Genomic DNA, 14758 nt, shown 5'->3' with positions numbered 1-14758 from the left:
TTTACTCCCAATTACCTCCCAATGGTTCCAAACAAATATGAGTTTCTTTCTTCTGTTGAACATGAAAGAAGATATTTTGAAGAAACTTATAACCGTTGATGATTGGTATAACCGTCAATGATTGGTTTACAACATTTTCACAATATTTTCTTTTTTTTCAACAGAAATATATAACACATAAAGGTTTGCAACCACTCGAGGATAGGTAAAAACAGAATAAAGTAAAATATTTGGTTGAACTGTCACTTTAAAAACAAACCCATCTAAAACGCGCTTCTTCAAATGAACCTCCGGGCTTGCCGTAGCCGGTTGTTTGGTTTGGGAGGGACCAACGCAAAGGCAAGCAGGTCAAGAGGAGGAGAAACCACGTGTGACAGTCAGGCAGCCTGAGAACTGGAGCTCTGTCCTTCGCAAGTTAGCTTGTTTTTGTAATATCTTTGCATGCAACCGGACAGCCGTTCCGTCAAGCGGAGAAGGCAGGCCAATTAGCAGACTCACTAAACAGCCCACACAACGGACGTCTGCTGCTAACTCTCTCTCAACCCGAGGAACCATGGTGAGCAAGACGGATGACATCCCAGCATCAGTGCCGAACTGCAGCCCGGCTGATTTTGCCCGGGACGGAGAGACAGCCAACAGCAAAGGCACCACCAGTAAGAAGGAGGCGTCGTGTGCCTGCGGTATGTCAGCTTTACACCGTTTCCACCTGCAGCATGTGCTTGGAAATCACGTCAATGGATGATCTTAGTGTATTTAACCTGTCAGTTTGGAGTTAATAAGTGTTCTGTGATATGATTGACTGGATAGAGGTCAAAGTGAAGCAGGTACCAAAGGACATAAACAGGCAGAGAGTCCTCCAGGGTGTCTGTTTTAGATCCTCTTAGGGTTAACAAAAGGGAAGTAGGTGCCTTACAACCTTGTACAGGCCATTCATTTCAGCTCTTCTCAACCTTCTGAACTCCAAGGCCCTCAATTGTCCTAGGATTTTGTTTATAAGTTACTGGATGAGGATAAAAAACTTGTAACATTAGTTTTAATTAGTGTTACTCAGTTTAAAGTAAGAATATAACCTTTAAATGTATTCAGCTTTGAACCTTAAATATAAATTATATGAAATGTCATTTTTTTAAAGATTGAGCTGTAGTAATCATGGTAATGTTCCTTCATAAGGATAATGTATTGATCTAATTTATTACTTTTATTATTTTTTAATGATTTTAGATCATGATGAGGCCCCCTGCTTGAAAAACACCTCATTTCTGTCTTGCCTAATGGACTTTAAGTCTGGATCTTGTCTTGCTGCTTGGTTGCAGATAAACTCATTAACAGCTTGTTTCTCAATACTATAGTATTATTTCAAAAAGGCAGGTTATCCAACTAAAGCTGAATTTCAGTATAGTAAGTTTTAAACTATAAAAACAGTGACCATTTCCTTTTAGTTCTGAAGGTTATTACATTTTGTTGAATTGATCTTGTGGTGTTTTAGACAGGTTTGAGCTTTAGATTTAATTGATGGCCATTTTATGAGAGGTTGAAATTGGGTTAGTAGGTAAACTTTAGCAAAGGTGAGGTAAGGGGGGTGTCTGTTTGCTCAAGGGTTATTGTTTTGCATGAACACTTATTAGAGCAATAGCATAACATAAAAAATTGTGTTTACTATAGTTTTATGTCTTATCAGACATTTAGAACCTAATTATGGATCATTTTGCATTTACAATAAATAATACTATAGTTAATTGCAGTTTTTAAAATGTAATTTATAGGAATAATAATTGCATGATAAATGACAACATAAACTTTCATCAGGAAATGTTTACACTAGTCTCTGTTGTAACAGAGTCAACATGAAGTGTAGGGCTGAGGTGAATGAACGACCACAGGGAGCTCTTAAAACTTTAACGCTAAATGTGTTTCTTGTTATGATAAGTCTTATTATCAGCCTTGTAAAGTGTTGTCAGTAGCCTGTCCGCTAGCTGTGTGTGAGATCCTGACGCACATGTGTTGTAACTGCGCGCATGAACACGAATAAACTGAAGGTCACCTTCAGTGCGACGGAACCATTGAGCGACGGAGGGAGAGCGGGGTTTTACTACGGCCTGATTTTAGGGTGACCCCATTTTGTTTCGTATGGTTTAAAACTTACTGTTTCTAATTTAATTTCCGTAGTGAGTTATAAACATATACGCTCTTAATAATTTACAGCTTGTTTCTTTCAACGACGCGTCTGCCTCTAGGTACCCCTCTTGTTTTCATTCTCGAAAGTGTTGCGCTCCTCGACCGGGAAGCGGAAGTAGCTGCACATGGAAAGTCATGGTGCATGTATGCCGATAGAAGGTTATTGCTACCAGTTAAATATAGAGGGATCTGTTTGGTAAGTGGTCGGTTTGCACAGTTTGACTGCCGCGTAGGAGCGATGCTGTAATTTGCGACTTATTTTCGAGCTTTAGGCTGTCATTAGATCGCTTTTCGAGCAGATAGCCGGGTGTTGTGCACACTGTCAGTTAGCTGGTGCTGCAGTTCGTGTCACATTTAAGGAGACCTTGGAAGAGGCTGGCTGTCAGTGTGACACCTGACAGCTGCGAAATTGGTCATTTCTGACAGCTGTTGATTGTCTTTGATTTGTTTGCTTTGATGCTCGAGATTGTGAATGCTTGAGACTGATGTGATCTCTCTCTGTTAGATGTGCATTTGGCAAGATCTGTGTGCAATTACACTATTATTATACAGATAATACTTGTTTATGAAGCGATGTTGGAATTGGAAGTTGGTTAGACTCGGTTAGCTTTTTACTTTTTGAGATTTTTGTAATTATGTTGTAATATTAAATTCCAAGTAGCAAGAACATTGTATTATACCCTTTTCTGCTATGTTTTGACTATTAAGATGTTCAGGTCAATGTATTTTGGGTGTCTACATTAAATTAAATAATCAAGATTTTTAACGTGCCTTATTAAATGCAAATAAGGCCTCAAAGCAAATTTTTCTTATAAAATGTTAAAATAATGGGTGAAAATATATTTTTAAAATTATAAATGCCGTCATTGTAAAGATACTTCACCGAAAAATGACAAATCATGCGTTGATGCTCGAGATGGTGCATGCTTGAGACTGATATGATCTCTCTCTTTTAGATGTGCATTTGGCAAGATCTGTGTGCAATTACACTATTATTATACAGGTAATACTTGTTTATGAAGCTATGTAGGAAGTTGGTTAGACTTGGTTAGTTTGCTTTCTTGCTCAGATTTTTGTAAATATATTGTAATATTAATTAGCAAGTAGCAAAAACATTTTATTAAATCCTTTTCTGCTATGTTTTGACTATTAATATGTTCAGGTCAATGCAGTTTGGGTTTCCGCATTAAATTAAGTGAACAAAAGATTTCTAACATGCCATATTGAATGCAAGTGAAGCCTCAAAGCCAAGTGAAGCCATTATTCTTTAATAAAATGTTAAAATAATGGGTGAAATATTAAAATGATGTTTTATAAATGTCTTCCTTGAAGAAATACTAAACCTACAAATCTACAAATCTGTCATTTACTCGCCTTTTTCTTTTTTTGTTGAACACAAAATATAAATATTTAGAAATGCTAGTAGCTGGCATCCATTGACTTTTATAGTAATAGCAAGCAGAGTTTTCCTAATATGAATGTAAATGAGGGCCGGCAATCTTAAAATGATCTTCAACAAAAGAAAAATCGTAAAGATTTAAAACTGCACAAGGGCAAATAAATGGAGGAAATTTTATTATTTTGGGTGAACTGACCCTTTATGGTGTCTAAATATGCAAAGACTGTAGAATATTAGATTATAGTTGTATATGTGAAGTGTGTATATATAATATAAAAGGAACTTTTGTATATATGTCATTAAATACTCTTGTTCTATGACGAATTGTTTGTTTTTTTTATTTAAACTGTTACACATTTATATTGCAGATTTTTTTTAGTGGATATCTTCTGTAAATCATAATAAAAAGTATGATAAAACTGGACGGATTCTAATTTAAAGAAAACAAACATCAAATATTCAATTTTAGTACCAATTCATAACATTAAATATTGAAACTGCTTAAAATAGTTCAAGTTCTTAGTTTTTAGTTTTGATGACTTGCTTAATTCATATTTAACTTAACTGGGTTTTCAAGTGAGCATGTTGAAATCACATAATCAGCTTTATTTTACTTGTTAAACCATCTTATGAAGGTGTACTTTCACTTGTAAAATGAACTAACCATGGCTGACAGTAAAAAAACTTGGATTTCAAGGTTCACTTCCTGCATCTTTTGCATGACTAGTGCCAAATGTTGTAACACACTGGGCTCTGTTGCCTCAACACATCATGCCACTCCACAGGGAATCGCTTGCGTCTCTCTTGCTAGACCACCATGATCTCAGTTGTGATAAAGTCTGCCAGGTGTTTTGTGTGTGTGTGACTGCAGGTTTAACCGCCAATATGTGCTGTTGCCATTTAGCACGTTTACTTCAGTTTGTTGTTGTTAAAAGCAATATTGTTGACACAAAGGGACTTTACACTTCTGTTTTTGTTTAATCCTTAGTTGGTTAGTCAATGCACTGTTGCATAGGACGAGAGAGAGAAGTAAGGTTAGTTAGTGTAATATCTTTGTCTTTGAATGATTTGTCAGCATAGGCTTGAAAATGAATAGGTTTGAATCTTTTGTGGTCTGCATTAAAGTCACACTGCGTCCACATCATATAAATTGAGATGGACTTAAAGGATAAAGGATTGAGGAAAGTCTTGGAAAATGCTTGCCGGTACCGTTACAGCAAGATTAGAATATCGGTATATACAGGTAGTCTCATGTAAATTGTTTTGGTCTGATCCTCAAGCCTTCAGTATTTAGTGAATGTGGCCTGCATATGGACTTCACCCAGCCGAGGGAGAGTGTGGACTGAAGGACATGGGGATTGACTTTGGGGTTGTGCAACGCCGAGGCTCAAACCTCATACACACTTTGATCTATTTGAAAAGCAGCCATTGTTGTGATGCAATTTGCAATTCATTAGTTTGGCTGGTTTGACAAGTCCTAGAAAAGGCCTAAAACCTATCCATCATAAAATCTGAAGGATTCCTAAACATAAGATTTTGTTTTGAAGACTTTAAAATTAGACAATCAAGAATAGTTATAATAAACTTGATGAACGCATATTTTATACATAAATTAGACAAAAATGAAATCATATCAATTTATACAGATTATGATTATGCAACCTATCAGGCAATTGCATCACATAAAATTGTTGTCTCATTTTATTAATGTATTGTTATCATCAGTTTACTCTTAAAATTGTCATTATTTGGTTTAAAATGGTAACCTTAAATTCTTAAAATATTCCTAAAATTAAGACTTTTTTTTGGTGTGATTTTTGTAATTAAATTAGAAATTTTGTAACAGCAGCAGCCCCTTCATTTAACTAATTGTCTATAACCACTTAACCTAAAGCTTAAGATTAGATTTGCACTATATTGGGTAAGATCTGACAAACATTTAATCTAGCGTGAGATAAAATACCCATATGTTGGTGCTCAATAGCAGAGCAAACGCATTTAGGGTTGGTTTGAACTTAAAAATTAATGCTGGGAACGACTGAGAGGGAAAACAAACTCTATAATTCCTTTTATACTCTAAAAATAAATGACTAAAGACATGCCATTTACTCTTCAGTATAAGTACACAAAACATAAATTTAAGTTTGTTGGATATTGCTGCTTTTTAGACTCGTTTGTTGAATCTGTTTGGTCTGTAGTGTAAGCTGCTTATTGCTGTAGCCATGACCATTGTGAAGAGCCAAGGCCAGACTACAGTTGTCTAAAGCAAACAGTGTGTTTTAGCTCAGAGGTACAGCCCAGACAGCTGTGGCCTGCCTTGAGACTCAAGTCTTTGGCTCCATTTACACCTGGTTCTAAATCCCTACATGTGTTTTGGTTGATCAAATTACAAAAAGACATGAGCAACACATTCCTGTTCACACCTCAAATTTTATGTATCATTTTTTTCTGTGCACTTTCAGACTAACTTGATCATTTTCTTTTTGATGTGGGAGGATCTGAGAGTTGGATGTATCTGAATAGATCTTTTCTTGTAATGTTGCAAAATAATTACATGCTGTACAATCCCCAATAGTTTTAGGTTGTCCAGTTTCTTAAACAAAGCTGCAACTATTTTATTTATGCTAAAACAGCTTGGCTGGTTTACTGACAAAATTTGTTTTTATTTCTGTATTTGTTTTACTTTTTAAAAATGGTTTCAGCTGACAGCAAACACTGAGTGTTTATCAATAAATAATATTCCAAAAGAAAAAAAATATGGTGTAGTATTGATATTGTGATATTTAATTTGGGTACCGTAACAAAGTAAAAACTTTGGTATTGTGCCGCACTATGGAGAATAGACATCATAATGCTGAGTCGGCACTGCGATCCTCTGCCCTGACCCCCATTGCAGCAGCAACCCACTCACGAAAAATACACATTTAGGCCCCGTTTACACTAACACGTCTTAGTTTTAAAATGGTGTTTCACCTAGCATTTCTGAAAAGCCCTCTTTCTACACTATACTGCTGAAAATGCACATCACGTGATTACACACAGGCATACACTGCAGCATACAAGCGTGTCTGGGCTCCAGGCAGTCAGCGGATGCTTTGAGCACAAAAGCCCAGAAAGCAGTGCAGGTTAGACAGTATAACAAGGCTGTACCGCTGTATCGCGTCTTACTATAGTTGTTAAATGTGATATTTAATTAATCTTTTCTTTATTTAACGACTCTTCAGTCTTTTGACTCTTTAAAGTAACAGGTCACAGCGTCAGAACACTGCTTCAATCCTTTTTCCACGCTTGTACTTAGTAATTTTAGCAAAAAACGCATATACCGCTGGTTTCTGTTAGTTTTGCACTTTTACAAAGCAAGTTTGTCGACACCATTATAACGGCACAGATCACTGCCTATTCATGCCAGAGTCCCACGGAAAAGGCGATAGACAGGTGGTAATTTCTGTGTAACTTATCTTTATTTATTTATGATTTGGTTATGGGTAAAACAAAGACAAAAAAAAAAATAAAATAATTAATTTGTTATAAATTCATGAATTATTTATAAATCATTAATTCACCGCTGGCTATGATGATGATGCCATCGTCCATCGCGATGTTTCACATTAGACCTCGTACAATGCCAAATTTGTTGACATCGGCCAATCCTATGATACAGAAAGATTCAGATGGATAGATCAATAGATACTGCAAATTGTTTAATGATCATTTCTTCTAATTATTTCCTAATTGTTTTTTAATAACTACTTGATTGTCTGAATTTATACTTGATTAATACATATTTTGAACATCAGTTAACCAGAGATTAAGTTGTATATCTTGGTACAATTTTTTAAATGCAAGATATTAGGCAGTTGCTTTACATAAAACTGCTTTTGTGACTGAAATCAGATCCGTGTTGGTTTGCATTTTAAAAAGTCAGATTAACAGCACAATAAGTATTTTTATATATTGAATCTTAAATAATTCACAAACCTGAATTTCATCATGCAAAATGCATTTGCAAAACAAAATGCATCAAAAGAACATTTTATTTCAGAAATCTAATTTGTAGTCAAAATTTAAGTATATATTTAGATTTAGGACATTATTAACTTTTGGATTTTAGGCATGTATTTTTTTGTCTCATCACTTAAAGGCACAGTTCACCCAAAATATTCTAAATTTTGTCATCATTTACCCTATTTATTTTAAACCTTTATAAGTTTCTTCATTCTGACAAGAAGATATTTTGAAGAATGTTGGAAACCTGTAACCGTTAACTTGCATAGTATCTGTTTTTTCTGATGTGGAAGTGAATGGTTACTGGTTTTCCGCTTTCTTCAAAATATCTTCTTTTGTTTTCAACAGAAGGAAAACTCATAAACGTTTAGAACCACTTGAGAACGAAGAGATAGTGAGTAAGTTTTAATTTCCAGGTGAGCTATTCCTTTAAAGTAAGTCTCAGAAGTGTTATTATTGGATAATAACGATCATGTGCTTTTTTTTGACAAACTCTGGATGCCATTGAAAGTAGACGGCATCAACACATTTTAGCCCTGTTTACGCCCGTTTAGTATTGTCTGTCTTTGATCAGATAACAAAAATACATGTTAAATGTCTTGTGTATATGTTTTTTTTACTGTCATCTTATTCAGCTCAGAGTATCAGCAAACCTGCAGCCTCAGCAGATCGTTGTGTTAGTGAATCTGTCAGTAAAGCAGAAGCAGTTAAAGGCAGTGGAGTCAGGTGATATTTCAGCAAATCTGGAGAGTGTGATGGGGCCATTTACCCCTGGAGAGCCACAATTTGAGCTGTTGTTGTGTAGATCTCCATGGCTGCTCTGTGTTGCGCTGTGGGAGTCCAGTCGATGTGCTAGTTGGCTGACCTACCGCTAAAAAGCCTAGCCTTTCTGCTACTCCTTCAGGATAAGTAGTAGCTGCTAAACGAATTAAGTGAGATGTGTTTCAAGGAATGAAAGCGATTAAAGTTTAGAGGGCTGAAGTGAGATTATGTCACTAATGTAACAGTTTTTGGAACTTTATTTTGCTTTTATTTTTTTTTTGCTTTTGTCATTTTACTTGTTACAAAGCATGTAATGTCTGATAGCAATTGATTCTATGTTTTCATTCCTCTATACATTACAGTCCATTGCTTTGCATAAGTATTTGAAACGGGAAGCAAAAAAGTTCCTTTTGATGCATGCCTGGTACTAAAATTATGACTAGCATCAATATATAAAAGTTGACAGAACAAAACACTTGGAACTCTTAACAGAAATATTTCTTATAAAACACAGCAGAGAAACAATTGCCCTATCCTTCACCAATAACCAACCTAAAGTTTTATGCATTTTCATAATATAAACTTTTCTATTACAATGTAAAATTAGTTGTGCAGGTCTATTCTGGACTAACTCTAATTTATCGAAGTCTTGACTTGATGCTATTGACCATACCACTGGACAATAATCTAGATAAGTAAGAACAAAAAACTAAAAACAACAAGGCAATTGTTCAGGTAATTGTTCTGACTGTAATTTACTTTAACTTTTTCAATTAAAAAAAAAATCAAATATCGATACTCATCATGTACATTTACACATTTATATTAAGTCAGTTGGCAGACGTTTTTGTTCAAAGTGACTTACAAATCAGCACAGAGGCAGTACACACAGGACGTGCTTATTATTCAAAGAAAGTTATTAGTTTTTGATTCACTTAATCTATTTATAAAATAAATTAATGTATGTACAAAATTATCTTTTATTATTATATTTTGTGAAATAATTGTTTTATATTAATTATTATATCAAATTAACTTAAATTAAAATATTACAATAAAACTGAGATCATTATTTTTCTGTTCAGTATTACTAATTATAAACAAATTAAATTAGCTTAGTTTTATGACTTTTTTTTGTACTTCAGCTTTATTTGTCAACCCCACTCTAACCACAAAGTGAAACCCCTTTACTTTGAGCAGTATATTAAACAATTTGGAACACTTAAATATATAATTATATTTTATATAATTTGCATTTTATTAATTTTAGTTTCTTGGTCTCGGTTAAAGGGATTTTTATTTTTTATTTTTGTCAAAAACAACAACACAAAAAAAATTCTCTGTTGACTTTATTCCTTCAATTTTTTTAATGTCTTGTCTCCTTAGGGCACGGTGTTGAGACAGCAGTGATGAACGGGGATGCGGGTCATGATCAGGCGGAGGAGGCCGACTCAAAGCAGGACGGCAGTGGCGACGCAGACCAAGCAGAAGATGCTAACGAACAAGAAGTAATCGTAATTCAAGACACTGGCTTCACTGTGAAGATCCAAGCACCAGGAACCGAACCCTTTGACCTTCAGGTGAGCCCACTAACTGCTCATTACTTTCATTGGGACGTTCATAACAAAGTATTGCAACAAAACCTGTGGTCCGTGCTCAGGTGTCTCCACAAGAGATGGTACAGGAGATTCATCAAGTTCTGATGGACCGAGAGGACACCTGCCATCGCACCTGCTTCTCCTTACAGCTCGACGGAAATGTTCTCGACAACTTTGCCGAGCTGAAATCCATCGAGGGCCTTCAGGAAGGCTCGCTTCTTAAAGTGGTCGAAGGTACGGTTCAGAATCTTATATCAAGTACAGTGGTGTAAATTAACTTATCACAAATACAAAAAATACTGTAAGTAGGATTTTCTCAGGAATTGTACTTTACTAACTGTTTTAAAAATGTGAACTTTCGCTTGAGTACATTTTAGTGTTATCTAGGGCTATTAATGCTGTTGTGCGTTTCCTGTAGAGCCCTACACAGTGCGTGAAGCTCGCATTCATGTCCGTCACATCAGGGACCTGCTGAAGAGCCTGGATCCATCAGATGCTTATAATGGAGTAGACTGCAACTCCCTCTCCTTCCTCAGCGTCTTCTCAGAAGGAGATCTTGGAGGTCAGTGACAGAAAAATTTCGAGTTTGCGTTGAGATAATTCACCCAATAATAGAAAAAAAATGTAGTTATTTTATGCACCCCCAGACCATCTCATGTTTTTTCACCTAGTAGGACATTAAAGCTGAAACTGCGGTTCTTGGGGATTCATAAAATACAAGTCAACAGCTACCGGCACTTTGAGGGCAAAACAAATTAATAACCATGGGTCCTCGGGAAACAATGTCTAATGATGAAAAAATTATTGTCTTTGCAAAAATTTTACATTATTTACTAGGGGTCGAAATCGATCTAAATTTATGCTCAATTTCGATTATCGAATCAAAAAATAGAATCGTCGATGCTGCCACGCCCCCATGTCACGTCAGCTTGGCTTGCCAAGCGGGAAAAAAACAGGCTCGTTGAAGTGCTTGTTAAACTGCGGAAGCAGGAGACCCGTCGACAGAACTTAAACCCTCTCCTCTTTCAATGAAGTCGCCGGTGTGTAAGCATTTTGGATTTCCAGTGAGTTATGTTGACAACGTTCGTGTTGTCGACAAAAAAAACACTGTTTTGCAAGCTCTGCTATGTACGTATTACGTACGGTTCGTCCGATAGACAACACCGGCATCGCGATCCTCCGCCCGCCCCCGTTGCAAATCCGCTCACGAAAAGTACACACTCAGATCCTGTTTACACTGTCTTTGTTTTTTTAAATGGCATTTTAGAACGACAACGATTTGACATCCACAGTGGCGTGTAGCATTTCTGAGCAGCCCTCCTTCCTCTCTACCTCTGAAAATGCACATCACGTGACCACACAGACACAGACGCACATACAGCCTTGCGCTCGAGACAGCAGGTCCAGGCAGTCAGAGGACTGCTTCAATCTTTCACTCACTTGTACTTTGTCATTTTAGCGAACACCTCAGATACTGTTGGCTGGTTCCTGTTGGTTGTGCGTCTTTTTTACCGACGCCATTATAACGACACAGATCACTGCCTATTCACGAGTCCCGCAGAAAAAGTGATTGACAGGTGGTAATTATGTGTGTATCTTGCCTTTATTCATTTACTGTATGATTTGTTTATGGGTAAAACAAAGACCATGCAGGTCAGGTAGTTTAAACGGTAGGCTACAAATAATTAATTGGTCATTAATTAATTAATTATTCATAATCGAAAATCAAATCGTGCCTTTAGAATCAAAAATGTAATCGAATCGAGGATTTGGAGGATCGTGACACCCTTATTATTTGCAGAATTGATGTCATTAGTCCACCCACACCCTAATCAAACAGAGAGTGGTCTTTTTCAAAAGAAAAGTTTTGAAAAAAAAAATACAGTGAGATTCACCTGATGACTTGAATATTTGGAAAGAATTTTATTTTAAGTTTTGGAAAATAAACATTTGGTCAAAAAAACTTCCAATTAAAAAAAAAAAAAAAAGATTTTTCATGTTTTTTCATTAATTTATTTTTTATAAATTATATTTATTTATATAATTAAATAAATATTTATTAATTAAAATGTTTAATGAATGAAAATAATATATTTTTTAATTTAGTTTTAAACAATTTTATTTATTTGTTTTTATTATGTCAGCTTATTTCAATTTTATATCGAATAATTGTATGTAAGTTAATTTATTACCAGAAATGATTAAGTGCATTGATTGATTGTACAATCTGGGAGTGAATTGAGAATAAAACAAACCAAAACTTAAGCATGTTTCGTGTTAATATTTTGGTGATTTAAGGAATGTTTTAGTATTATGTATTGTGTGATTTTACTGTTGTATGAAACGGTATGGCATAAAACATTTTTAGTGTGTTGCCATCAATTAATAACTGCACTCCTGGTTTCAGGCATTGTATGTTCATTAACATTTTCTACTCGCAGCTATGACTTTATTCACAGCAAATGAACTGAGCTATTCTGACACTGTGAAACAGACTATATTATAAACTACCCGTTTAAATGACACTCTTCACTCTGAAACCAGTAACATGTTTATTTAAATAAATCTCACTATTTGACAACTGCACTAGTCCACGTCCCAAGATTAATTTTGTTGTGATATATCCTGCAGTCCTATTGGTGAGCGTTTTGCTCTTTCCTCCGCAGATACTGGCAAGCGCAAAAAGAAGGGCAGTGAACTTGAGCAGATTGATTGCACACCTCCCGAACACATTCTGCCAGGCAGCAAAGAGCGTCCTTTAGTTCCCCTTCAGCCACAAAACAAAGACTGGAAGGTGAGAGTTGATAAAAGATTTTGCTATGACATCAGATGCCTTGGTTTTGATTTTGACTGCTTTCGCCTCCATCTGCAGCCTATGCAGTGCCTGAAGGTTTTGACCATGAGTAGCTGGAACCCTCCGCCCGGCAACAGAAAAATGCACGGTGACCTCATGTATCTGTACATCGTGACTGTTGAGGACAGACACGTCAGCATCACTGCCTCCACACGCGGATTCTACCTCAATCAGTAAGAGTGTCACTTGAAATTAATTTGTAACATTAATACTAAAAAGTTCTAGTGAAACTATTATTTGTAAGTTGCAACTAAGTATTTGAAAATCATACCAAAAAAGAAATAAGGATGTCCTCTGCAACCAGTTTCCTAAATTGATTATAAGCAGGAGGTATTGTATATTTAATTGTTCATGATCACCATATTTGTGTAATTTATTTTTAGATTATAAAACTAATTAATAAATAACTTAAAAAAAATTTAAACATAAGTAAATTTGCCACAACTTGCTTTGCCCACTCGTCTTTAGCAATGAGCTCTAACTATTTCATGTTAGAGAGTCTCCTTACCATCACCCTGATCTTTAGCTCCCTCCACAGATTCTCAATTGGATTTAAGTCAGAACACTGGCTGGGACACTTTTTTTTTTTTAGAAGCCTTGCTAACAAAATGGGTGCCTCTTAGTAAAGTATGAGTGATGTTTTAGTTAAATAGTATTGGGAAATATATATGAAAACTAAGTATGTAAATAAAGAATAATTCCAGCGTTTTCTGAAAATATGATGACAATTATTATAGATTGCATTTAAATGAGTTGAACATTTTTGATCTGTTTCAGGTCCACTACTTATAACTTCAGCCCCAAGCCAGCCAATCCCAGCTTCCTCAGTCACTCTTTAGTGGAACTACTAAGCCAGATCAGCGCTGCCTTTAAGAAGAACTTCACCACTCTGCAGAAGAAGAGGTACTGCACTATTATTAAGATCACTTTACTTCACATCATACCTATGCTCTGATTAGATTTACAAAGAGAATTTACATCTGAAACAATCGGCTGTACCCTGCTAAGAGAATCGTGACCCATCTTATCTTCACCAGGACACATTTCCATGTACAATTAACATTATACTCTAGAGTATGATATAGCTTATCTGAATGTAGCAGCATGCATGTTTTTGTGTGCATTATTGACGCATTGTCTTGTATGTTAACAAAAAAATTAAAGTTAACTATATTCTGTATGTTTTAACTTTATTCTGTTTGTTTTGTGATAAAACAGTTATTGAGGGAAAAAAATCTGTTCACTGCTTAATTGTGTTTTAACGTTTTAATTTAATGTGTTATTTTAATCTACTACTAATACTAAAAATTTTAAGAGTAAGATTTTGTAATTAAGTTGAGGTGTGATGTCTTCTAGTTGAAAAACCCTTTTGTAAATGTTTACATGTGATATGTGATTATTCCCCCTGAATTTATTCAGTTATCATGTCCTGTTATTAATATTGGTTTGGTAATTTTCATTAGGGTTCAGAGGCATCCATTTGAGAGAATAGCCACTCCCTTTCAAGTGTACAGCTGGACTGCACCACTGATTGATCATGCTATGGACTGTGTGAGAGCGGAGGACGCCTACACCTCCCGACTGGGTTATGAGGAGCACATACCTGGCCAAGTATGCTCTAAATTATTGTTTTTTTTTTATTTTGGTGTGTGTGTTTTTTTTTTTTTTGTTAAGAATTTATGAGGATACCCTGTTTTTCAGCACCGGTTAGTTTTTAACAAGTGTAGAAAAATGCCACAAATGAGTGTGGTAAAGATATCGAGTGTCATAGGAAAATGAACAGACAACAGCATCTGCAGATTCAGTCCATTAGATTTTACTTTAAATCAACAAAATAAATGTATACGTATCATGTGACCTAAATGTATACGAATCCTGTGAGTAATTTAAGATCTGCTTTAGAAATTAATATGTATATTTTACTTTTAAAAACTGATCTATGATCCTAATTATCCATAAATGCAT

The 14758-nt window shown here is 35.4% G+C and overlaps 1 protein-coding gene and 1 long non-coding RNA gene across 9 annotated transcripts in view; one reads left to right on the top strand and one right to left on the bottom strand.

Annotated features, from left to right (window-relative positions):
• Positions 1 to 311: 311 nt before the first annotated feature.
• LOC147840651 (uncharacterized) lies at positions 312 to 9116 on the bottom strand. The gene is made up of 4 exons (XR_015509510.1): positions 8697 to 9116; positions 6406 to 8622; positions 5419 to 6178; positions 312 to 5348 (listed from the first exon to the last, which is right to left on the bottom strand). It is a non-coding gene; the product is annotated as an uncharacterized LOC147840651 (long non-coding RNA).
• The window catches only part of cluha (CLUH binding protein of NUMT mRNA a), a 47514-nt gene continuing 33135 nt past the window's right edge, over positions 380 to 14758 (top strand). For 4 of the 8 annotated variants that reach the window (XM_087283142.1, NM_001077560.1, XM_087283144.1 and 1 more), the window contains 8 exon segments: positions 380 to 680; positions 9728 to 9921; positions 10002 to 10173; positions 10358 to 10501; positions 12606 to 12733; positions 12812 to 12966; positions 13571 to 13696; positions 14257 to 14404. In XM_087283142.1, the coding sequence (XP_087139268.1) occupies positions 554 to 680; positions 9728 to 9921; positions 10002 to 10173; positions 10358 to 10501; positions 12606 to 12733; positions 12812 to 12966; positions 13571 to 13696; positions 14257 to 14404 (1194 nt within the window). In that variant the 5' untranslated portion in view covers positions 380 to 553. 8 annotated transcript variants of the gene reach the window in all.

The sequence above is a fragment of the Danio rerio genome, chromosome 15 (assembly GCF_052040795.2).
Source record: "Danio rerio strain M-AB ecotype USA chromosome 15, GRCz13ab, whole genome shotgun sequence".
Classification (NCBI taxonomy): Eukaryota; Metazoa; Chordata; class Actinopteri; order Cypriniformes; family Danionidae; genus Danio; species Danio rerio.
Note: the sequence above shows the minus strand (reverse complement) of the source record. Positions and strands in the feature narration are given on the sequence as shown.